At 31.7% G+C, this 25,703-nt stretch overlaps 2 protein-coding genes across 3 annotated transcripts; one reads left to right on the top strand and one right to left on the bottom strand.

The window, feature by feature from the left end:
* The first annotated feature begins 4,852 nt into the window (after positions 1 to 4,852).
* LOC115703744 (N-terminal acetyltransferase B complex catalytic subunit NAA20) lies at positions 4,853 to 9,879 on the top strand. Its single transcript, XM_030630979.2, has 6 exons — positions 4,853 to 5,015; positions 5,116 to 5,206; positions 5,770 to 5,902; positions 6,327 to 6,396; positions 9,422 to 9,482; positions 9,574 to 9,879. Exons 1-6 carry the CDS (start codon positions 4,938 to 4,940, stop codon positions 9,663 to 9,665), a joined length of 525 nt encoding a protein of 174 aa, XP_030486839.1. The 5' UTR covers positions 4,853 to 4,937; the 3' UTR covers positions 9,666 to 9,879.
* A 3,058-nt stretch (positions 9,880 to 12,937) lies between these two features.
* LOC115703738 (ent-copalyl diphosphate synthase 1) lies at positions 12,938 to 25,276 on the bottom strand. 2 transcript variants are annotated; one of them, XM_030630973.2, is made up of 15 exons: positions 24,997 to 25,276; positions 23,964 to 24,056; positions 23,679 to 23,764; positions 23,115 to 23,418; positions 22,861 to 23,044; positions 22,492 to 22,706; positions 22,220 to 22,340; positions 22,010 to 22,122; positions 21,664 to 21,890; positions 16,831 to 16,946; positions 16,638 to 16,736; positions 16,270 to 16,521; positions 15,326 to 15,449; positions 13,496 to 13,708; positions 12,938 to 13,317 (listed from the first exon to the last, which is right to left on the bottom strand). In XM_030630973.2, the coding sequence occupies exons 1-15, from the start codon at positions 25,226 to 25,228 to the stop codon at positions 13,093 to 13,095; spliced, it is 2,604 nt and encodes an 867-aa protein (XP_030486833.2). In that variant the 5' UTR covers positions 25,229 to 25,276; the 3' UTR covers positions 12,938 to 13,092. The 2 variants fall into 2 exon arrangements, with proteins under 2 accessions (XP_030486833.2, XP_060962863.1); XM_061106880.1 differs by lacking the exon at positions 23,964 to 24,056.
* Positions 25,277 to 25,703: the final 427 nt, after the last annotated feature.

Below are 25,703 nucleotides of genomic sequence, written 5' to 3' on the forward strand. Positions count from 1 at the left end.
TTTCAAGCGTTGTTGTGTTGTTTTCGATCATTGCCACATTATATTCATACGGTGTTGTTGTGGATATCGAATTTGGTGTTGCAGCAGGTGTTGTGTTGTTGTTTTGCTGGTTGACACATAGTGGATATGTAGTGAAATCTGTTTCCTTCATTTTCAATTCCAAGTAAAAGTAGAGGCTTCGATCGTTGCATATTTTGATCGGTGGTATTCCTTCTTTAGCTTGGTATTGTATTTGTAGTGTTGTGCTGGTGTTTTCGCACCCCAATGAAGTAAGCAGTATTTGCAGTAGCTCTTCGTACTTGCATTTTGTTGGTATGAATTCTCCACTAGCCACATAGTTCACATAATTGTGATCTTCATTCCATTGTCCATTGCTCTTGATGAGTACTGGACGTTCCATAACCTGTCATTCCAGGGTCTTATTTAATGTTAAAACAATAGTACAACAACAATAAAACAATAGCAAAACAACAAAAAAAAAAAATCAACAAAAAAAATAAAACAACAACAATAAAACAACACAAAAACAACCAAACAGAAATACCCATTATATTTTTTGTTAGTTTTTATTATTATATTTGTCTGATACATATATGTAGGAATGTTTTTGTATTACTAACCGCAAAACAACATTAGAACAACCCTAATTTTTTGTATGAATAATTGTACTAATTTATCAACTATTTTTTTCGAATCATTTTGTGTTACAAACGTCAAATTAACAATAGAACAACCCTCATTTATCTTTTTGCATCATAAATTAAAGAATATCACATTTGTGTTTTTCGTTTTTTTTTTTAAACTTCAGATCTAAATCTGGTTTTTATTTTTTTTTTTGTTTCTTAAGAATTAAATTATTTTTTGGGTTTTGTTGTGTTTACCTCTGTTATTTTGGGGGGACAGTGTTCTGTACGTCTTGTTCTTCAATTCTGATTCCTTTACAAAAAACTCTTCGCCGAATTTAATGGTTTTTTCTTGGTGATGTCCGTCTCCGGCGACTCCCCACACACGAAGCAGGTTGTTTTCCCGTGTGTTTTACTGTTCACAGTATAAATGTTATGTTGTTGGGCTTGGGCAGTACAAAAGTAAAGAAATTGGGCTGGGGCAGTAAAAAAGTTATTTTTGCCGTGTCCCAGTATTTTTGTAAAGTTTTGGTCCAAAAACAGTATATATGTAAATTTCCCTTGAAAAATGAGTTTTTACACCGCATAAATGAAATTTCTTATTTCTTTTTTATATATTGTGGCGTGAATTTTTTTTAAAAAAATACTGTATTTTTAAAAAAATATAGGTGGCGTTTGGTAACACTTTTTTAATCAGTTTTCTGTTTTTAAAAGTAGAAAAGTGAAAATATTTTTCAAAAACATGTTCTATAAAACTGTTTTTACTTTTCAATTTTATAATTAGAAATCAAAATTTTAAAAACAAAGGTGGCGTTTGGTAACACTTTTTTAATCAGTTTTTTGTTTTTAAAAGTAGAAAAGTGATTTTTTTTTTTCAAAAACATGTTCTATAAAACTGTTTTTACTTTTCAATTTTATAATTAGAAATCAAAATTTTAAAAACAAAAAAAATTACTTTCAATATTTTTTTAAACAGTTTTTTTTTTCTTAATCAATCTTTTGGATTACGACCAGACCCGGACCCAAATCCCCTCCCCACAACCCGGCTTTTAACTTGAACCCGAATGCGACCCCAGACCTAGACCCGACTTAAATAAAATCAAAAAATAAAAATAAAAATGAATTCTACAGAACACACTTTTGTTTTCTGTTTTTAAAATTGAAAAACAAAAGTGGTTACAGAACGTATTTTTGTTTTTCAACAATAAATTTTTAAAAACAAAAATTTTACTTTCATTTTGTGATTAAAAAAATTAAAAAACAAAAGTGTTACCAAACGGCACCAAAAAAAATCACTTTCAATATTTTTTTAAACAGTTTTTTTTCTTAATCAATCTTTTAGATTACGACCAGACCCGGACCCAAATCCCATCCCCACAGCTCTGACGCTGAACCCGTCTTCTGACTTGAACCCGAATCCGACCCCGAACTTAGACCTGACTTAAATAAAATCAAAAAATAAAAATAAAAATGAACTTTACAGAACACACTTTTGTTTTTTGTTTTTAAAATTGAAAAACAAAAGTGGTTATAGAACGCATTTTTGTTTTTCAAAAATAAATTTTTTAAAAACAAAAATTTTACTTTCATTTTGTGATTAAAAAATTAAAAAACAAAAGTGTTACCAAACGACACCATAACTGTTTCATTGTTGTTTTTTAGTTGTTCCACTATTATTTTTAATTGTTTTGTTTTGTTGCTTTACAATTATTTAATAAAAAAATAGTATTTTTATAAAAATTTCTCTGTGACAGTAAAATTGTAAACTTTTACCCAAAATCTAGTATTTTTGTAAAATCTCCTTGAATAACCTTAGGCAGAATTAACAGCAAATTACATTATATATCCACTTTTATAAATGATGTTCTTATTATACCCCTTAAGCTGATGTAAATTATGTGCTGAACTTAAGTGGAGGGTGAATGCATATTAGGCAACCCACTCATAAAAGTTGGTACTTCTTAATAAAATATAATATGAAGGTATTTTTAATTAATAGATACAAAAAAGACGTATTCTTCAACTTATACCCAAAATTAATAAGGTTGAAATTGGGTTGAGCAATACGTAGCCCGTTGAACTTAACCCGGCCCACTGCTACATAGAATAAAATAAAATTAAAAAATATATATATTTTACCTACTCGCAATTTATTTTAGCCCAGCCCACTAGCCAATACCCCATAATGCACTTGAAAAATAAGAAATTACACTACATACCTTTTTTAAATTAATGTCTTCAATTTTTACTCCTATTTCAAAATCGATTATATTTACCTCTTTTTTAATCATTCTACCAATTTTGCACCTATCATTTTACGATAGTCCTCATTCTTCTCTAACCAAAATTATGCTCCAACTTTTGTACAAACTCACATATCCATCTCCAAATAACACAATTTATTATGTTTGAAATTGTGTCTTGTTTATGTGAAGGTGTGAGGGTAATTTGGGTACAATACTCATAAAAGGAGGTATATTTGAATTAAATTTTATTTGAATGTAAATTTAGTTAATGTATATAAAAAGGGTATTTTTCAACTTCTCCCCTTGAAAAACACAAAGAAAACCTTACCAAAGCCTCCTCGTTTTTCTTCTCTCTCTCAAATGAAAAATAAAACCAACGTCTTTACCTCTATCTCTCTCCTCCCTCACTTCTCTCTCTCTTTCTCTCTCTCATTCCACCACACTGACCTTGGCACCACTCCAGACTCATCACTAAGCGAAGGCTACAACAGACCATCTCATTGCTCCTTCCTCTGTCCTGCACCATTGCACCAGGCATCGCCGCCAGCTGCACCATCTTCTACCACCACAACCAGAAGAAGCTATTTTTCTCACTAGGTGTAGTGTCTCATTTTATCTATTTCATTTAATTAATGTGTATGGGAAAAGCTGTACGGAAAGGGTGGCATAGAAAACATGAGCCGGATAGGTATAGAAAGACTTACCGAGGTAACATCTTTCAATGCACTGAACGTCAAGTAGTCCAAGGAATCACTGTCCAACTTGCGAAGATGATCACCAACAGCAAGTAGACACCTTTCAAGATAGTTCTAAGCAACTTCCTTAGCCTAGTCCACCGTTCTAGAAGAAGTTGCCCGACCCTGTTTTTGGTAGCCTTTACTGGGTTCCTTTGGAGAAGTAGATCTCAAAGAAGGATCAACAATCACGGGCTGGTTGATCGGAAGTGGACCTGAAGGAAGTGGAGGCAGAGTGGCTTGAGTCACATCCGAGGCAGCCCCTGTCCAGACAACTTTGGATTGAGTACACCCGCCAGAGGGGCTACTCGATGATCGCTTCATCAGATCTTTCATCCTGGAGGCCATGTCTGCAAAAGAAAAATAGCAAGGTTAGCATACAAGTAATAAACACAAAGAGCAAGTAAGGTAAGTGAATTACTACCATCAATTTTCTCGAGATGATTTACCCAAGAGAACCATCTAAAGGCCCTTCGTCTTCAGAAGAAGACTCATCAGAGCTGTCCTTAGTTGCAATAGCCTTGCCTTTGCCTTTGTTTATTGACACAGGTTGGGCAAGTCTCATTGACTCCTGTCCTTTAGGCCTGATCAGAACTGGATTCTGGTTCAGGTCCAGGGCTAGGGTTGGGGTCGGGGTCAAGGCTGGGGCTAGGGTGCGGGTTTGGGGTGTAGGTCTAAGGTATGGGCTGGAGCTGGTTCAGAGTCCGAGGCTGAGGCCTGGGTCCGGGTCCTGGTCAAGTCTTGTTCATATCGGTGTCTCAAAGTATTGAAGTATTTTTTAAAAAATAAAATTAAAATTATTTTTAGAAACATTAACCAAAAGACTTATATTTAAAAACTTTAATTTTTTTTGTTCTCAATTTTAAAAATACTTTTTTAAAATTAAAAACAAAAAATAATGACAAACATGCTCCAATTATTCTTTAAGAGTTCGTTTGGTACCCCGTATTGTATTGTATTATATTTAATTGTATTTTATATAATATTTTTTTATGTAAAACTATGAGTAGTATTAACTTTTATGAATACCTAAATATATAATATTTTAATATAAATTAAAAATTTAATATAATATTATATAAAAAAATAATATATAATCTAATTTAATATAATACAATCCAATTTTCCGTAATAAGTTACAAACGAACTCTAAATATTTAGGAGAACATGTCGAAAGTAATATTTAGCTAAATTACATTAACCCAATTTGTATTGTTGTTAAAAAAAAATTGTATTATCCCTATTTATTTTCACTATTATTTTTAGCAATTTTATTGTTTTATTTTTACTGTAACTCAGTCCCAATTCCCAAACGAAAAGGGCGAAGCCGAGTCATGACGACGATTCGCAGATTTTGCTGCAATGATCTTCTCCGATTCGCCTCTGTAAATTTTGATCACCTCACTGAAACCGTAAGAGTCCCTTGTTTTCATTTTAGTTTCTTCGCTGAGGTGGGCATAACCATTATGCATTTAATTTATTAAGCATGGAGTTTTCTGGTGTTATTTACAGTTCAACATGTCCTTCTACATGACCTATTTAGCAAGGTGGCCAGATTACTTTCATGTCGCAGAAGCCCCTGGAAACCGAGTAATGGGTTACAGTAAGCCTTTTCAAATTTAAACCCTAAACTTGTTGTTTTTGACCTTCAGAAGTTCTCCCTCTTTTTTGTTTGTTTGTCTTTTTTTTTTTCATAATTATTATTGTTTTGGCTGTGAAAGGTATGTTCTTTAATTTTACTCATATATAGGCAACATTGCAATATATTGTTTATTCCCTCTTTTTTTTATGGTAGCAAAGTTTTTAAATCATTGGGCGGATGAAATAGATAATGAATTGGAAGAAATTGGTTTACTATTACGTGCTGTCTTGTTCAATTAGGAATCATAAATTGTTTATGTGTCATAGACCTCTAAATATTTCACAACAGAGTTGTTGAGGCTGAACCACTAAAATTAATAAATGGTGGTGGTGCTGGTGTTTCTAAGGTTTTTACTGATTCAGGAGTCAATCAGTTTAACCGGAGTGTGAATGGATATTGCTTTACCTTAGGTAGTTGGGATTGGGCTAGTTGTTTAGTTTAGTTAGAATTGTATTTGACTTTCTGGGTTGTTTTTAGTAGTTTACTTATGGATGAAACACTGCGTTGCTATTCATCAATTGCAGTTATGGGAAAAGTTGAAGGGCAAGGTGAATCTTGGCATGGTCATGTAACTGCTGTAACTGTTGCTCCAGAATACCGCAGGCAACAATTAGCGAAGAAACTCATGAACCTGCTTGAGGACATCAGTGACAAGATGTAAGGAGTTCTCATTTAGTTATAGCTGCTCACTCATCTCAGAAGTTTGTTCATTTAAGGATATAAGTATTAGCACCTATTTGTACAAATCATTTTTATGTCATGTGCTACATCAGCTACTTTTTGTTGAAAAAAAAAAAAGAAAAAAACCAAAGCTTGTGATTGCATGATTGTCATATATGCAGAGATTTTTCATTTGTGTGGTGTGTGTGTGTGTGCTCTTATAATTTAATTTATGATATTTGCTCTCATGATGTTAGGGTCCAGTTCTGAACCATGCTGTACCGTTATTTATGTTGTGATGCTTGAAGCTATATTTGAGTGTATCTATAAAAGAGATTGAAGATTTAATGGATCATGCATTAAAGATTGAGAATTTTAAGTTATGTACTCAATCTTGTTGTTGATGAGTTTTTCTTGGCAGTGATAAAGGTTATTTTGTGGATCTATTTGTACGAGCATCAAACACACCAGCAATAAAGATGTATGAAAAGGTATCATTGTTGTTCATCTCGTTAAACTAGAATGACTATTGCTGCCTTTTGCCACTACTATTTTTTTTTTTATAATTCTGCACTTATGCTAGATAATTTTTTCTTATTGAAACCCTTATATACATTGATTATGCATTATCTTGTCATTTTTCCTCAAAAGTTGAATGTAACATATTTAGGCTGCATTTGCAAAGTGATGGTTTAAGCTAGACTTTGCTGTGAAGCATATTGCACAAAATGGTAACAATAGGATATTCAAATAGTCAATTCAATTTAAACACACACACACACACCAAAAAATTAAACAAAAATCTGTCTTTATTTTAGTAATCAGATCCATCTGTTGTATTGGCCTGAGCTAGCACCCTTAAGTGTTTAAATTGTTTGATGTTTTTTTTTCTTGAAAAAAGATCGTTTCATTAAATAAAAGTCAAAATGGCTCAAATCAGTTACAAAGGAGAGCACCTGGTATAACAGCAGGGTCAATCATATCAGTAGTGTTTGAATCTAGTGCCCATCTAGCGATATTATGGGCCATACAATTGAGGTCTCTACCTATCTTAACAAAATTACAACCCATAAACTGTTTTGAACAAAAAAAGAAAAAAAATCAGAAATAATAGAAGAAATCTCCCAGCAGTCAACATTGCCATGTGTAACGTGCGTGCTAAGATGGCACGTTACAAGTTAAGTGATGCCCACAAGTTGGTCAAGTGGTGGCGCATGTTGAGGTGCATGCTGGTGGCATGTTGATGCTTAGTTTGTATGACAGTGACATTTTTGTAAATATCTTCAATATTGTCCGGATTGGGACAAGACTTGGTATTTGTCATTTATTTGGGTCTACAAATACAATGGTGCAATCGGATTGGAGAAACTCTGTGATTTGGTATATGGTTTGGCCATATGTCTACAGAGCCAAAATCATTTATGTTCCTGGTAGAAGGCTAAAAGCTCAGAATGCTCTTTAAGGGGGGACCGTGGTGTCAGCTCTCCACCACCCCCTGGCACCTTGGTGCTAAGTGAGCTACTACTAGTCAGCGGGACTCGTAGGGTGGGCATATGAGGACCACGAGGGGACTCATATGTCTCCATGAGTTGGAGTACTCATGGATATTATCGGGCCGACCCGGTAGTGCGTCTAAGAAGCTGCCAGAGGTTAACGGGTACGTTTCTATTGGCTTGACGGTATGCCGCTTGCACGGGGCGTGGCCTAATCTCCAAGATACGTCGTGGTGCGTCTTGGCCACGAGTCTCAACACGAGATGACACAGGTAGTCATTCGTGGGCTAGTTTGCATACGCGCATGAGACGGATGCACCATGTTGGAAAAGGACAGAGGTCTAATGTATGCAACTCGTTTGGCAGCTTGTCTCGAGGGCCTACCAACATGTGTGGAGGCATGGTGCCTTGAGGATTAGTCCATGGACATATGGGAGTCCTTGGACGATAAGGGAGACTGTTCAGACAGTATCGAATGGGGCATGATAGAAGCGTTGGCACGTCGGCTTGGTGTTGGCATCTTACCACACATGCTACCTTGGTCACGAGTGACAAGGTGAGCGTCGGTGTTGGGATTTGCCTTAACATAGTGAGAACTTATGGATAGTGTGAGTATCTTGGCTATTGAGCCTCGATGCATGGATGCACTCATGGATGCTTGCGAGCATGACTCGGCGGGAGTTGTTCGAGAGACGGAAGTGTGCACGAGGCACACAGTCGCGCGAAAAATGAGTCCATTGTCACTCAGATGGTTGGAAGGCTGACCTTGGCTTAGAGAAGTCAAGGTGCCGCACGGGTGTTCTGCTGCCTGAAAATGTGAGCCCGTGACACCATGCACCGCATGAATTATAGTACTACAGTAAGATTCAATCTCCCAGCAGTCAACATTGTTTGATGTTAGACAATGACTGTTGTGCTTGATATGATATCAATATATGAAATTCAACTCATTAATAAGGTCGACAAAACGGGTTAGACACGATAACATGATTCGAAACTCGCACGGGAGTTAGCGGGTTTCGATTTACCTTAATTGGGTTCGGGTTGACTCGTCTAATCCGTTTAATAAACGGGTCGTGTTCGGGTCGACACTACTAACACGAAATTGATCCGTTAATGACATATCTATTTTAAAGTTATTTTAGTACTTCAATATGTCATAAATGGGTTATAAACTTGTTATATACTTCATAAACTTGTTATTGGTTGACATGTTTAAACTAAATATGTTTATAAACAGGTTATACGGGTCGTGTCGTGTCAATCAGTTTATAAATGGGTCGTGTTCAGGTTTCATTTTCTGACACGATTATTAGACGGGTCGTGTTCGGGTTGAGCATATGCCTGTTATACATAGGTTTCGACACGAACACGACCCGCAAACACGAATTAAAAATATTGTTCTTGTTTCTTTATAATTTTGTTGTGAACCTGGCCCTGATAATATGGAAAATTCATGGATTTATCATATATTATTATCCAAACAAAGAGAAGATAAGGAAAAAAAATACTAGGGGTTTATGCACCTGCTACTAAATTAACGTTTTCATTGGGCAAGTTGCAACATTCAGTAAGGAAAATAAAGAGAAGATTTTACTTATGTTTTTTTTCTTCTTTTTAACTTGTTTAGATGAAGAGTTGTCACTGAACAAGGGTAAATTATTTTGGACTGTGTTTTGTAAAAGTTACCGATTAGACTGTTTTGTTATATGACAAATTGGATTTCGTATTTTTAAAAATGGTACAAAATAGTACCCTGAATTGATTTTTTGTCAAAATGTAGAGTTGTTATGACATAATTGGGTATATTTTATGTTTCTATTCATGCTAGAAATTTGTTGGTTATATTAAAAAAATTATTAAAAATTGAGCTCAGGGTACTATTTTGTACCATTTTTCAATTAGTAATTTTGCAAAATACAAAGTTCAAAATGGTATTAAACCCAGTGAACATGCTTCTATCGTTTTTTTTATTTTGTACCAAATAAGATTCCCCATGCTTACTCTATTTTTATCTCCTCAGCTTGGATATGTGATCTATAGAAGGGTTCTACGGTATTATTCAGGGGAGGAAGATGGGCTAGGTATGCTCAAACTTGAAACCAAATCATAAATTCTAATTGCCTTTTTCATTTTGCTCACATTTTGTTCTTTTCTTCCATTTTTTTTTTTCAGATATGAGGAAAGCTTTATCACGTGATGTTGAGAAGAAGTCTATTGTCCCTCTTAAACGGCCCATTACGCCAGACGAATTAGAGTATGATTGATTCTAAACTCACTAAGGAAATTCTGGCAACTTAGGTGTTATGAGCATTAGCATATCTTTGGCATATGAAAGTAGTTTTCATGGCTACATTTACCATTTCTGTCCTCAGTCTTTGTTTCAGTGCTTCTTAATCAGCACTCTCATCCAATGCTAAGACATGAATTATCGAGTTCCTTTTTAGTGGACCAAAAGTAATAGTCACTGTGCCTTTTCCATCTCCTTTTCTCTTTGTTTTATCGTCAAATTGCCTTTGCTTGCAGTTCCGGATAGATGGAGTGGTGGGGTTTACCTTCTTCTATGTCCACATGACTTCCTCTAGTCATATACATACAAGTTTTTAAATTCTCGTTCATTTTGAGCTTAAACCAATTACCAAGGAATTTGTTAGTAAAATGAGCAGCACTTTTTTATTTAGTCGGTCACAATACCATTCCCAGGAAAGCACATCATAGCTAATAAAAGCCACAGAGATGTTTGGACTTAGTAGGGCCATTTGGATTTTGCCAAATGTCTTTTCCAGCAAAGCAGTCGTGGCTGAAGCGTGTTGGACCCCTTGTAGTTGTTGGGCTGATAAGACTGGAGGAGGCTGCAACCCAAGTTAGCCCCAACTGGGCAGAACATAATTTTTATTGTAGAATTAGTGAGTTCTTGGATAAGACCAATTGAGAAAGCCAGCCTTATCTCCGCTTTAACATCATGTTGTTGCTGATAGAACCTAGGGACTTCACGGTTGTATTGGTCGTCACATTTATCCGCATGCTCATTTTCATTGATTCAGTGGTCCCAGTCCAATTATCCAGATATAAATTTAGAATCCCCATTTTGTATGGCTGAGGCTTATACTATATATCCAGCCTATCAGGCCAGACAGGTTCTAGTTTCTAATTTTCCATATCCAAAAAAGAAAAAGAAGAATGGCTAAAATAAACACCCTCCACAATCCAACAAAATGAAAAGATAAATAAAATAAGAAATGAATAAACAAAAGTAGTCTAAAATGAATAGTGTGGTGGTGGGCCTCGAACCATTTGCATGTTTGCTGGTTGGTGGACAAAGGAATAGGCAAAGTGGGAAAGGAGTGGTATCTCACGTGCTAAAACTAGCTAAACAAACATCAAATCAGAAGCCCAAATTAAAAAAAAAAAAAGAGTGATGGAGATTGGAAGTGCTGCTTGCTCAAATTGGATTACCCTTCGAAATTCACATCATTCTTTTCCATTCTGCCCTTTTTACCGACACCTTAGGATGGACGACAATTCTTTTCACTTTCAATATATTTTTTTTATTTTCTTCGTTGAAGTAAGATCTATTCAAAAATTTCTTTGTCGATGGCCCATTGGGCCCACGGGATCACGTCACTACATCCAGTACCATACATTAATTATCTTTTAATAATTTTTTAATAGAGTCACATTCCAAGTCTAAGGTCTAATGAAGAATGATAATAATAATTAATTAAAACCATGCAGAGGTCAATGATGATAGTCCAGTAGTGTTTTTTAGATGTGATTCCGTCTCTTATCTTTGTCTCCTAATCCTCATATTTGGCTGGCTGGATTGCCTTGGGGTGGGCTCTACATTTGGATTCTTCTTTCTTAAGAGTTGAGCTTGAGACCTAGGTTATATCTATATTTATATGTGGGGGCCTGGTTGTGCATCACTTCCCCTTGTAGAATTCCATCCGGGCTAATGATATTCAAGTGATCTTATCACTACTCACTACTGTATGGACCAACCCACTCGTCAGAAACTTCTTGCCCAAATTTCTTAATTTTGTTGATGTCCTCTCAATTTTTATTTTTGGCCTCAACAAAATTTCAGTGCTTATCCTTCTTAGTGTACAAAAATAACATATATTATAGTAATGGTAGAGACACACATAAATTAATTAAATTTTCGAAATTAATTTTGAATGTTTTAACATACTAAATAATTTAATATATTTTAAAAACTTGCAAAACATCTTAAATAACTACAGTCATATAAAAAATATTAAGTAAGAAAAGAATGCATGGATTAATCCTTTTTTGTGTTACATCACAGAATTTTCATATAAGTATATATATAGAGAAAATAATTATGATACACTCTCAAGTCTTATCATATATATATAATTGAAAAAGGCTAAAATATCTTATTGTTTGGTTGAAAATAAATAAATAATAATAATGCAAGTAACTGTTGATACCACCTGCTTAAACAGACAACAGGAAAGGCATTCGGAATAGTTGTGTTTCTTATTCATGGGGTCGTGAGATTTGTGTCGTTTAGTCATAATAGACATGATAAAATATGATGTTTTCCTTGCGTAGTATCTAATAGAAAAACACTATTTGTAAAAGCGTTCCATTTTGATGATATATAATGCATATAGGGTCGTAAATGATAAACTCTATAAAAGAGATCAAGAGATACAAACATTGTCAGAGTAAGGGTTTGTAATGTTTTTCTCTCTTGTTTTGCCTTAAATGGGTCGACACCAAAATCTCATCTTGCTGGATATGGAGAGCCTCCACTTGAGGTTTAAGACAGAAATAACAACATTGGTCACGTGTTATATGCCACACTGTCTGCCATTGCTAATATTGCTTACGTTCAAAAGTTTCAAAAGATCGTATATAGGTCCACATTCCTATCAGTAAACAAAAAATAAATAAATAAATGTATGCTTGCGTGGTTAATCATAAACATCAACTAACACTAAATCTTGTAAACCACTCTTTTATGATTGTTCAGTCATTCACTTAGATTCGACACTTTGAAACTAATGGTAACCATTTTGCTACGTGTGTTCGATGTTACCATGTCAACAGAATGATTTTAATTTTTTTTCCTTTTCCTTTTACCTCTCACCTTTTTTTGATTCTGTCTTGCTGGATTTGACTATCGTTCTAATTGGTTGGCCGATGAAGATTTTTGTGAATATTATATTATGGTCTGGTACTATAACGCTAATTCTAGAAACTTAATAACCTTTTCATAACCAAAATATTTTGACTCTGCTTTTTTATTATGAATTATTTGGCATTTGGCTTGACCCCATAAAGAAAATGTTATTAAATATTAATATTCATCACTAATCATAAATTTCAACTGTTCTCTCCAGGTGTATGAACGAGTCTGTTGGAATACGATGGTTCAATTATTTACTTACTGGATCATCAGCTTTTTTGTTCTGTGTCTATTCCCTGTTTTTCTATATTATTTTTACTTTAGTAATTTTTGATGTATGATGCTTTATAATAACAAAGAAAAAAAAAAAAACCATATAAATTCATAATCATAATCTGTCTTCCCTAACCTTTATTCACAATAATGTCATTTACTTTGGACTAAATTGGAAAATGTACAAATGGCTTTCTTTCTTTCTTCTCTTCTCATTATAATTGAAAAGAATATGTGGTGAATGGAGGGAGACTGTCTCATCATCAGTCCACAGTCTCAAATATTACTTTGCCAATGTGGAAATTGATGGTCTTAGAATCACAGTAGGCAGCATAATAAAAAGACTTGGCCACCAGTAGAAATGTCTGCTTAATTTTTGTGTTGATGTCATCTGAAGATTTTTGTAGCACCAATTGCACAACCTCTTGCATATCTGACTCTATTTCTGGTGTTAAGATGTTTCTGTTAAATTCTCCATTTTGATTTGCCTGTATTGATTATTCCAAAGAAAAAAAAAAGTTCAAATAATAATGGACTGTATCTACAAAGATGATTTACTGGGTCCACACTTTTCAATAGTGTGACTGTTTAATGAAATGTCTAAGTCAAACAAAATTAATTAAAATATAAATGTGTTGTGGATGGTTGTGAATCATATATACCAACCTTGGCCCTATGCCTTTGTCTTTGAAAGTGACGAATTTTGCAGCAAACTTTGTTTGTGGTACTGAAGAGTTTTTCATAGTGAGGATTTGACAGCAAGAGGGCCTTCACAAGTGTACGGCCTGAGCTAAGGTTTATTGTTTGGATCAATAATTCTGCTTCTTCTTCGTAATGTCCATCACCACCCTCTTGCCACTTCACCAGCCACTTTTCCCACTATACAAAAAAAAAAAAAAAAAAAAATCACATTTAATTTTGCTCAAAATTGTATAGATAACATTCGGTGCCGTGGAATCTTTTACTCTATATTTAAGAATTTTTGGCTACAATATTAAAATTTAGACGTTCAAGTACAGATTCGAAGAAAACTACACAGTTTGATAGATTATATGTACGTATGTTTGGTCTTTTTTATTTTTTGGGGTTAAAACAGACAGAATTCATTGAAATTATTCCTTTAGTATACATATACAGCTCTAATATCACCGTACGATTTTTTTTCAATGCACATGTGGTGGTGAAGTGATATATATATATAAAGTTGAGTGCATTATTTACATTCGACATATATATTGAATCGATTGCAGTTTGACAAGAATATGTTTGGTTGTTGCTTCTTCTAAAAATAAAATAAAGTACTTGAATTTCTTTTTTACAACTAATTTTGACTTTAAAGTAGATTATGATTGAAAATAGTTACTACGTGCTAGTGAGTAATCATGACGTCACATAGATACGTATTCTCCGTATAAATTTTAATTTCTTGATCACATAACTATATATAGTATTTTGTTTATTTTTTAAGAAAATAATGAGTAATTTATGTTCCATGTAATTGAATATTTAAGTCTGTATTCAACATTTTAAGTTATTATTATTATATTTTTAGAATTTAAACTACTTTTTTTTTAAATGAGTGACGAATTTTACAATAACCACAACTCGAATTAATATGATACTAATTTTCACGAATTATGGTCAAAAAATATATTTGAAGTGGATCAAAATAAAAAATAAAGTAAACATGACACGATCTACTTAACACTAACTTATCACATAAAATATTTTTTAAAAAAATTAAAAATTCAAAATCCTAATTTTTTAAGTACATCTAACTTATCTTAAAAATACTAACCTTAACTTATATCTCTCTCTTTCTCTACAATGCCAGCCACTAAAAGTAGCTAAACAGATTTTTAGGTGACACAACTCAAATAGGGCTGGTCCTAAAGTATATGATACCTAAGGTAAAATTAAATTTTGAAGTCCTTATATATATAGTTTAATTATTATTAAAATGGTTGTTCTAATGCTTTAGTATAATGGTAAAACTTTAAAAAAATTTAAGAGCTCCAAGATTTAATCCTTCGTAGTTACACATTAAATATATTTTTTTAAAAAAATAAAAATTAGAGATTGATCTCTTGAATATTTTTTTTAAAAAATAAAAAAGCAGAGATTAAAGATTGATCCCTTGACCTTTTGACTTAAAGGAAAACCTTTTACTATTAAACCAAATAATATTTGTTATATTTTTTTCTTATTTCATATTTTATCTATATATTAATAATTTTTTTTTTCATGATTTCGAGGCTTGAGCGGTCAAGGGCCTAAGGCGCACGCCTAGCTTGTCTACCCAAATACCTCCAAATACCTCACAAGTTTTTGTGAGTTAAAGTTAAAAAACATAAAAATAACAATTAGGCACTAGTAAAAAACAAGACATGTCTGATATGAAAATTAATTAGGCGACAGGACACGATTTGCACACTCTACAGTAATTATAAGAGATCACTTAAGTTAAATATGATGCAAAAAAGTGATGGCACTCACAGCTTGACGTAAATGGTGGGTGATGTCCCGACCATACAGCATCATTGTGTCCAAAGAGAGGTGGCTGAGAGTCGTCATCAACGTTCTAAGAAGGCCATGATCTGTATCACTTATGTTCGACACCCTGCACATAAATTTGTATATATAATACAATTTAATTAATTTTTTAATCAGAAAAAAATATGTATTATATATTATCTTGTCTTTTTATAATATACCTAATTAAAAACAATCTTTTGAAAAGAAAAAATTAGACTTTCATCAATTTAAGAAAATCTAGGGACCAACAATTAATACATTTTATATTCGATTAATCTTGTTAATTTTCTTGTCACATGACATACATTTAGATCGATCCAAATGTAAGGCAACCACAAAGCCACCTAAACATAAATGATTTCATTAAAAGAAAAAAATTTGCTAAAAATGATATTATTATTTTAAAATAATGTGCGGCGCAAAGGAAAGCAACGAGCCCCATTCTTTTTTATTTACAATGGTCCAAAAAAAACATAAAAAATTATGGAACTATTTCCAAAAGAGTATTGAAAAGTGGGGTACGGCATAAAAGAAATTTAGATAACTATACTTATTATTTTGAAAATCTATAAAAAGCAAATTGCCAACAGTGTCCGAAAATTGCAATTTGGAATCTTCTGCCGTCCCATATATAACATTCTTTTGTCACTAAAATAATAATAATAATAAATAGCTTTCAAAAAAAACATATATTTATATAATAAAACAAGGCTTATCTCTTAAAAACAAGAACTTTTTTATGATGTAAAATAACAAGTATAAAAATAAAAATGTTACAATCTTTTCATAAAACAAAATACTAAATATGACATTTCACTTTTCACAAAAACAATCTTAATTAAGCTTAGCTAGCTAAAAGGGACAATATACAAAAGTTAATTATAAGTTAACAGAAAGAGATTTACCTTGTAATCAAATACGATGGCATGTTACAACTCCTTTTAAAAGCAGAGACAAAAGCCATACGATGCTCCGAAGAAGCTTTCTGGTCATCGAAATGAGATTGGATGGCCTGCATCAGTGCTGCCGTTTTAGCCCATGCAAGCCGCTCATCGGCCCTCTCCGGTTCGAAAATACTGGCCGCAGAAAGAAAATAGGCCAAGAGGAGGTTCCTTCTGCTCACTCCATAATTTTCCAACTTACAATCTCGGTACCATCTGTATCCACGTACATAGTAGTAATTAGTTTCATGCAACTTACGAATACGTACTTAACTATATATATTATATATACATGCCAACATAAATTAACTTATAAAAAAATTTGAACGTACTTTAGCAAATTGTGCCACTCAATCGAATGCAAAGCTTGGCAAATGTTGTAATCAAGTTTTGCTAACTCTAGATATTCGTCATTGTTAACTTTTCGCATTCTGAGAGTTTAAAAATACAATAGTGGTCACCCCACGTGATTAAGAAAATAATTAAATATACAAAATAATAATGATATATAGAAATAACCAAAACCTGTAGAGTGTCTTGCCAATCCAAACATCATTTTGTCCACCATACTGTTCAATGTAGAATCTGGTCTCTACTCGAGGTAAGTTTGCATTCCATGGAACCTCCAATGCGAAACCCACCTGTGTGTGTACTCATTATTAGAAATCTTCCTTTGGAATTTCTTTTCCACTTTTATTTATTTTGATAACGTGGTCATTAATATTAACATAATTAATAAAGTTCAAATAAAACACACATGCATGAGAGATAAAAAGTAATAGAGTATGATGTAATTAACTCGTGAACTGACATATAAATATAAATAATTTCTTTAATAATGATGACCAGTCGCACGCTGTATATATATATATCATCTATGTAAATGTTGCAGACTACTACAGTAGAATCTCTATTTAAGAATAGTCTATTCAAGAATAACCTCTAATTTGTTATAAAAAAATCAAGTCCCGATTTCGGCTAGTTATAAATAAGAATACATTTTCTAAGTCCCGTATTAACAAAGTGTACCTCTATATAAGAATAATTACATTTTAATAAAATATATACATGTATTTTATAAATTTATTTACGTAAAATTAATAATTTTATTTTAAATTATAATACATGTATGAAATTATATTTATTCTAAAATATTTCTATTATGATATATTATTAATTATTATTTATTGTTATTATTGTTATATTGATATTTTTTGGTTTTTTAATTTTTTTTTTCTAGTGTAACTCTATTTAGTTATAACTCTATTTAGTTATAACCTCCCAATTAGAATATAATTTAGTTAGTCCCAAGTGTATTCTTGGATAGAGATTCCACTGTATTATTAATTTAGTTAGATACATATGCTGATTCTTATCCTAATTATAAGGTCAAAATAAGTATCAAACGAGGAGTGTTACCGTCAACCTCCTGTTATAATTTCTTAGTTAACTTCTACGTCTAAAAATACATGTCAGAATATTTTTTTAACGGGAGTGTTCGTTATGCTTACAACATCATCCCTGTAAATTTTTGAAAATTTTCGAATAGTTTACGGTGCCAAAAATAAGTTTGAAGTTTTTTGAACGCGCTTGGTAAACTGGAATATCATGAACTCTATTTTCGGTACGGTAAACTATTCGGAATTTTTCAAAAACTTACAAGAATAATATTGTAACTATAACGAATACCGCTAAAAAAAAATTTGAAAAAAAATATTTTAATATATGATTTCAAACGTGAAAGTTGAATAAGAGGTTGTAATTAATATTTTTCAATTACCTAAACTAAAATGTTCAATGAATATGAATGTAGTAGCTATTTTTTTTTTAATATTTTCTTAATGTCTTTAAATTAATATATTTCCATATAATATGTACATTTTCTTAATTTATTTATTAATAATTATAATATTAACGTAAAAAAATATATAAAAAGTGGATCTATAAGTAAAATAGATAAAAAAAAATTTTGAGGTAAAATTAAAAAAAAAATACCTCCTCCTGTTTTGCCTGTCTTAATGTCTAAAATTAATAATCAATTAATATTAGTGATTATTACTGATGTCTAATATTAATAATCAATTATGTTATTAATTTTTCAGTATATATAACGTACATATTGAGTAATGATAATGTAGACAAGTCAGCAAAGACTGAGAGAGAGGAATGTGAGAATTTCATTTATTTGTAAATATTTTCTTCTAATAAATAGTGAAACTAACGGCGGTATTAATATAATTTCATTATATAATTTGTTGTTTTATTAATTAATTATTCTGAAAATTATTAAGCTAAGCGTTATTACTCAAGATATTTCATAGGTAATGAATATAAAATTAATTTACAATTAAAAAATAAGTTGGTTACATATATGCAGGGCCGGCCCTAGGCATAGGCGGGCTAGGCCCGTGCCTAGGGCCCACACTTTCCGGGGACCCAAAATAAAAGAATAAAAAAAAATTATTAGGCTTTTATTTAAGTAAAATTTAAGTGTATTATAAGCAATGGATATTTATAGCTTAGTTGGTTGAAGTAGATGGCATAAAGTCCAAGGTCATGAGTTCAAATCCCATAACACTCTTCTTTTAATTTTTTTTTATATATTTTTGAGGGCCCCAAAATTTAATTTGTCTTGGGCCCATATATTTTCAGGGCCGGCCCTGCATATATGTAACAAAAAGAATTTTGAAAAAGAAAAATAGCTATAGAATCAGTAGTGTCAACCCTAAGGTATATAGGGCCTAAAGTAAAATTAAATTTTGAGACCCTTATATATAGTTTAATTATTATTAAATGTTAATTATATTACTTTAGTGTAATAGTAACGCTTTAAAAAACTCTTAAGAGCTCAAGGTTTAATTCTTCGTAGTTGTACATTATTAAATATTTTTTTAAAAAATAAAAAATGTAGAGATTAGGGATTGATCCTTGGACTTGGCTTAAAGTAAAACTTTTTGTCACTGTACCAAATAATATTTATGATATTTTCTTCTTATTTAATATTTTATTTATATATTTATATTTTTTTCTTCACAATTTCGGGGCCCTATGCGTCAGGGGACCGAGGAGCACGCCTAGCTCGCCGACTCCTTAGGGCCTCAAAATTATGAATAAAAAATTATTAATATATAAATAAATATTAAATAAGAAGAAAATACAATAAATATTATTTGGTGTAGTAGTAAAAAGTTTTATTTTACTTCAAGAGGTCAAGGGATCAATTCTTAATCTCTAGTTTTTTATTTTTTAAAAAAATATTTAATATGTAGCTATAAAAAATTGAACTTTAAAACTTTTAAATTTTTTTTAAAGCTTTATCATTACACTAAGGACTCGTTTGGAACGCCGTATTAGGTCGTATTGTATTGTATTATATTATATTGAATTGGATTATATATCATATTTTTATATAATACTATGTTAAACTTTAATTTATACTAAAATATTATATATTTAGGTGTCCATTAAATTTAATATCACATATGGTTTTACATAAAAATATTGCATAAAATGCAATTTAATATAATATAATACAATACAATACGAACTAATACGGCGTTCCAAACGAGCCGTAAAAGATTAAAATTATCATTTTATAATAATTAAACTATATATAAGAGAGCCCAAAAATTTAATTTTACCTTAGAACACATACAGCTTAAGACTGGCCCGCAGAAGGGAATCAATTTCTGATCATACATTTTGTAACTATCTCCACAAATAATAGACCGACTGTGTTTAGTATGTAATTTCCTAAGCCACGTGCTTCTCTTTTTTGATCGTATTAATAAATAATGTTTGTTAAATTAGTAAAATACTAAAAAATAGAGAATTCCTGAGTGTTGGCTTATTAGTGTCAAGTTTTTTGTTTCCGACTTTTTTTTAGAAAAAATTCATAACCTAATTATATATGATACACTAGGCTAAAAGGAAAAGCTATTCCGCTTTTTTTGTTTTTTTTTCAAAATATTTAAATAATCTTTTCAAAAAAATATTTAAATAATCTACCGTAAAATTGAAAGTTCAAATGGCACACGTATCAAATTTCTTTTGCGGCATAAAAAATAGAGTACTTAGAGCTATAATTTTGAAACTATATATTATTAAAAATTTGTCCAAAGTTGGCAAAATATCTACTATATTTATACAATATCAAATAAAATATTTTGTAATATAATTTCTCAAATTGCCGAAACTGAAAAATGACATACAATAGTATCAATTTTTAAGCCATGCCTAACAAGTAATTGTGTTATATATTTATAAATATGTAAGGAGCTGAGTAATTTTTTTTTACTACTAGTGGAAATTTTTTACATTTTTGTATATGAATTGTCGTAACTCTATTTTATTTTATATATTAACTTTTTATATTATAATTATATAAATTTCGAATAATTTAGGGTAGTGATCGAGTAGCCTGCAATTAATTGAGCACACTAGGCTAGAGACACTTCTAATGTGGCGAGAATCCTATAATTTCGACACCACCAACTAAAATTTTCTGAAAACTCAGGCTCCTACATCACTAGCTTATCAAATATTTATCGTTACAAGAAATGTCACTTTTACCAGCACAGTTCATTACTGCGTTGGTAAAAGAGATCAAAGTTTTACCAGCATATATTTGCAGTGGCTAAAATCTAACTTTTACCAGTCCATTTATGGGAAAAGTCTTTTTTGCTAGTGCTTTTTATGTTATGTTGACAAAAGTTCTAATACCAACATTGATTTGCCAACCCTTTTTGCCAACACATCATAGATAAATTCTTGTAGTGGTTTATCGATAGTACTGACCATAATTAAATTAATATTTTTAAGAAATAAATAATAAAAATTATATCTACGATTAGAAATAAATTGGTGTTTGTTTTGAGAATCTTTGACAGATATCACAGCAAAAAAGGCCAGGTACCAACTATGGCCCCAAGAGGGATGGTATAAGTGCGTTATGTTTTTCACAATACAATTCATTCCAGTTAAAAAGAAAGAAAGGAAAAAAAAAAGGTTGTACTTCTAATTATTGTTAATAGGTTATGTCTTATAAAGATGCTGTACTCTGATTCTCTAACTTGTTTTGATCGATTTTCTCGTCCTCGATCGGATTACATAATATTTTTTTTTGTTCTATTCGTCTCTATCTTACACTCCTAATCAAAGGAATATTTATGATGATAGACAGCGATGGCACTTTGTTTACGTAGGCTCATCTTACTAAAGTCTAGTATATAAGACGAAGCAGAACTGGAATAGAAAGAACAACAACAAATATAAATATAAAAATAGTTATTAAGCATATACTACTAGTATATATACATAAAATATAATACTACACAAACTAAATATCTAAATACATACCTCACCAGGTAAGTCCTTTGTTATGATCCATTTATCTAGCAATTCATTGGACGCCTGTTTTTTTCTAAGAAATTTCGATGAGAATTCCATGGCATCTTCAAGAATTTTTTCTCCAGGGAAAACCAACTGAGAAGCTCTATAAAGGTTATACATCCCAGTCACTGCTTGAGTTGACTGGCCCCGAAAGCAGAAAAAATCGTCACCTTTCTTAAAGTGTTGGAACACATCTAATAATAATAACAACCACATATTACAAATCAATTAATTATTAAAACAATGTAATTGATTGGAATATTATGTTAAATTCGAGTAAATATTATTTATACACATTTGTACGTATGCGTACCGGCAGAAACTTTGTGACCATGCAATCTTAGTAGTCTGAAACCCATTGCGGTATCGTCAATATCTTCAACCTTGGAATTTCTTGCCCAGCCAATTCCTTTCTCAGTCCAATTTCTAAACATTCCAAATGTAAAAAATAAATTAACTAAGAAACAACAAAATTCAAATATACAGTACATTTTGTCAGCACTTTTATTAAGTACGTACGTACCTGAATACATAATCGATACATTCCTCAATTTGTGGCTCAAAGAATCTTGATATTCCCAAGCGCTGCAACCGATCCGCAACCCAAAGGTGCTCGAACAAGTCAACCGGGTAAACATTTGGGACTGATGAGGACAATCATAACAAGAGACAGTACATTGATGATAGAACCACATTGGAAAAGTAAGAACAAAACAAAAGAACAAACAAAAACAGAAGAAAAACCAATAGGAAAAAAGAAAAGATAATAAAGGTAGGTAGGTAATATTTACGTACCACCCCCGTTGAACCTTTGGACCGCTTTAGTTAAATATTGCAAGCAATTTCGGTCTTTGGTCTCCATGAGTGCAAAAGCAGTTGAGGATGGTGAGAACAAGAATGACCCATCTTGGGACTGCAGTTTCAAAAGCTTTTCCCAGTCCAGACCTACCATTCCTTCCAAGCTATGGAGTAGCGTCGTGGGCACTGTGTGCATTATGTCCCTCGGAATCCTATCCACACGCGCGCACGTACTAATTACATATATAAATGTATATACTAAAACTATAAAGTTACTTTTGCATTGTGTTGTTATATACTCACTCTTTCTCTCTCATCTAGCTAGATATATGCATTATGAGACTCTTTACTCTTATATAATATTACCTTGTGAGCTTGAAATCTCTCCTAGCATATATGACTTTTAACACAGGAGAATCCTCAGGCACTTCAAGGTTTAATTTTCGAGCTATTTCAAGTAAAGAAGGGAAAGCCACTTCGAAACCAATAGGCATGTGTTCCGGATTCTCCCTCTCAAGCTTACTTATATTTGCATTGAAAAAGGCCATACCTGTTATAATAATTCCACCCGGTCATTATCAAAACGAATTAAACGATTAAATTAATTAATTAATACATACCTTTTTGACATTTTTCGGGATAAAGGTTCCAAGATTTCAAAGCAACAACACAAGCCAAAGTGTTGATAAGGCGATCGTGTGCGGAGAAAATGTCAGCATCGCCCCAAGAACCGTCGGAGAGCTGATGTGTGGCGATCCATTGGAGACTCGATGGGAATTGAGGTAAGCCACTCCCATGAATATCTTCCACAAGGGCTACCCATGCTGTGTCGTACGCTGAAATGCTTATCTCTCCCTCATCCATACTCTCCAACATTGATTTGATTGAAGCGACACGTTCCTCGATCTCATTCGATCTTGTCCACTTTTTTATTTGAAAAAAAAAACAAATAAATTACTTTAAATTGGAAATTTAAAAAAAAGAAGAGAATTTCTTCTACATTAATAATCACATCAGAATAAACATAGGATATTTGTAAATATTATATATACATATAGAGAGAGAAAGTGAAGTAGTAGTTGTTTCTTTGCTATATATATATGCGCGAACCAATTATAAAAAGAAAATAAAATAGGAAAGGCAAAAGCAAAAAGTAAGAAAAGTTAATTTGTACATAAACCCACCTTAGTATCTTCTTCTTCTCCATCTATGTCATCCTCCACAATCTCGTGCCACTTTATAACTGGCAGACCACCACTTTGAAACACGTCTGCATATTTGGGATATACATACGAATGAGACGAATTTGCTTTATATAAGTATATTGATTTTAAAGGAAAGTAAATGTGTTTGTTTTATTTTAGCAGAGAATTCCATATCATCTCTCACAAGTAAAAAAAACAATTCGATTTCTAAATTCTCTTTCTCTCTCTCTCTAAATCTTTTTAAGATTAAACATTTAGCTTTACCGTGAGTGCGGGGTTTTGATATAGCGCTGCATTTTGAGCGAATATCACGATCAAAGTTAACTTGTTTGTCTTTAGCTTCCAATAGCGAAGCACCTATACATATAGAAATATACATAAAGGGATATAACATATATTGTTTAATAATATATATATATAACTGTATATTTTAATATATCAATATTTTAATAGCTTATTTCCTCTGTTATTGAAAACGATGTAAATTTTAAGGAAAAAAAAAAAGATAAAAAAAGAAGAATCTTTGATCTGAGGTACAACATGGCACAATAATACAAAAATGTCGCTTTGCTTCTTGACAGTGAAATACACACACATATATATATATGCTGCCATTGAATACTTTACCGTATTCAAGTAAAACTCTTGTAAGGATCACAAAAGCTTGTTTCAGATCATTCTTGGGAAGGAAAACCAAATATATTTGAAAAAAAACACATAAAGAACGAAGCTATATTTATATATGTATATGATAGCTGTTTTCTATAAACATATATAGGACAAAAATTAGGACTAAAATTAAGAGATAAAAGAGGGATACGTATATAATACATAACTAAAATAATTTAAATTACACGAGTCTGCACAGCTGAAGCAACTGGAATTAAATTACGATTTATTAATTCAATTAGTTCAGAAAACCCAGGGAAGAGTAGCTCATCATATATATATATAATATATAATTGTAAAAAGAAAATTATTATAGATAAAACTTTCTAATTGCTGATTTAACCAAAAGTTCTGGAAGCAGACAAAGAAAACAGAGTGAGCTTGTTCACTGTTTTGCTAATAAATTTCTTCTGAAAAATCAAAAGACAGACATTCACTGAGAAGTTCATAAAGATCCAATAAGTTGAAAAACCCAACAGAAATATTACTAAATTCACAGCCTAAAGAAAACGGACTGGACAGATAGAATGATTTTGAGAAAGAATACAGAAAATTAAATAAAATAATGTATAGTGGTGTACACACACATATATATAAATATAGATGTGAATTAGTGATAAAATAATACCTGGAGGAAGAAGTTTTGGTTGATGGAAAAGGGAGAGAGTATTAGTGTTTTGAGAGAAAGGGAGAAGTAGTGATTGGGAGAAGAGAGAAGGCATGGTAGTATGGTTGATGATGGTGAGAGTGAGATAAGAATAGGATGAGAAGAAGAACTCGATTTCTGATTTAAAAGTAAAGAGAGGGAAGCAAGAGGACAGAATAGACTTCCCCCAAGAGATTCCCGCTATAAGGTACATGAGATCCTCCAAAACTATGGAATTGAGGGCAGTCCTGTCCTTTTCCTCATTTTTCATTATAAAATGGGAAATTTTATTTACACCCCAAAAATTTTTAAAGGCACCCCATTTTAATAATTTTAATTTAATATAAAATTTATATCTTTAATTGTACTAAATTTTTTCAACTTTTTTATTTTAGTTCATATTCTTAAAAAAATATACCTATCAAGTAAAATTAAATTATATTTAAAATATTATGACTAAAAAATTAAAATAAAAAATTTTATGAAATTTTCTTAGAAAAAAATAAAATATATATATATGAGTTAGAAAAAATTATGAAAATGAAATCAAAATAAGTATTGAAATTAAAATAAAATAATGTGAGGAAAAAATTTTAAAAAAATATCAAGAGTAATTTTTAAAAATTATTTAAGTTTATATTTTTTTTAATAATAGGGTGTATTTATAATTTGATGGGGTGCAAATAAAA

Source organism: Cannabis sativa, chromosome X (genome assembly GCF_029168945.1).
Source record: "Cannabis sativa cultivar Pink pepper isolate KNU-18-1 chromosome X, ASM2916894v1, whole genome shotgun sequence".
Taxonomy (NCBI): Eukaryota; Viridiplantae; Streptophyta; class Magnoliopsida; order Rosales; family Cannabaceae; genus Cannabis; species Cannabis sativa.

Coding starts and splice junctions, on each gene's coding strand:
- LOC115703744 (XM_030630979.2), top strand. CDS start 4,938: ATGACGACGATTCGCAGATTTTGCTGCAATGATCTTCTCCGATTCGCC. Junction 5,903..6,326: donor GAGGACATCAGTGACAAGAT/GTAAGGAGTTCT, acceptor TTTTCTTGGCAG/TGATAAAGGTTATTTTGTGG. Junction 6,397..9,421: donor CAATAAAGATGTATGAAAAG/GTATCATTGTTG, acceptor TTATCTCCTCAG/CTTGGATATGTGATCTATAG.
- LOC115703738 (XM_030630973.2), bottom strand. CDS start 25,228: ATGTACCTTATAGCGGGAATCTCTTGGGGGAAGTCTATTCTGTCCTCT. Junction 23,765..23,963: donor ATCAAAACCCCGCACTCACG/GTAAAGCTAAAT, acceptor CCAAATATGCAG/ACGTGTTTCAAAGTGGTGGT. Junction 13,318..13,495: donor GACAAAGGCATAGGGCCAAG/GTTGGTATATAT, acceptor TAATCAATACAG/GCAAATCAAAATGGAGAATT.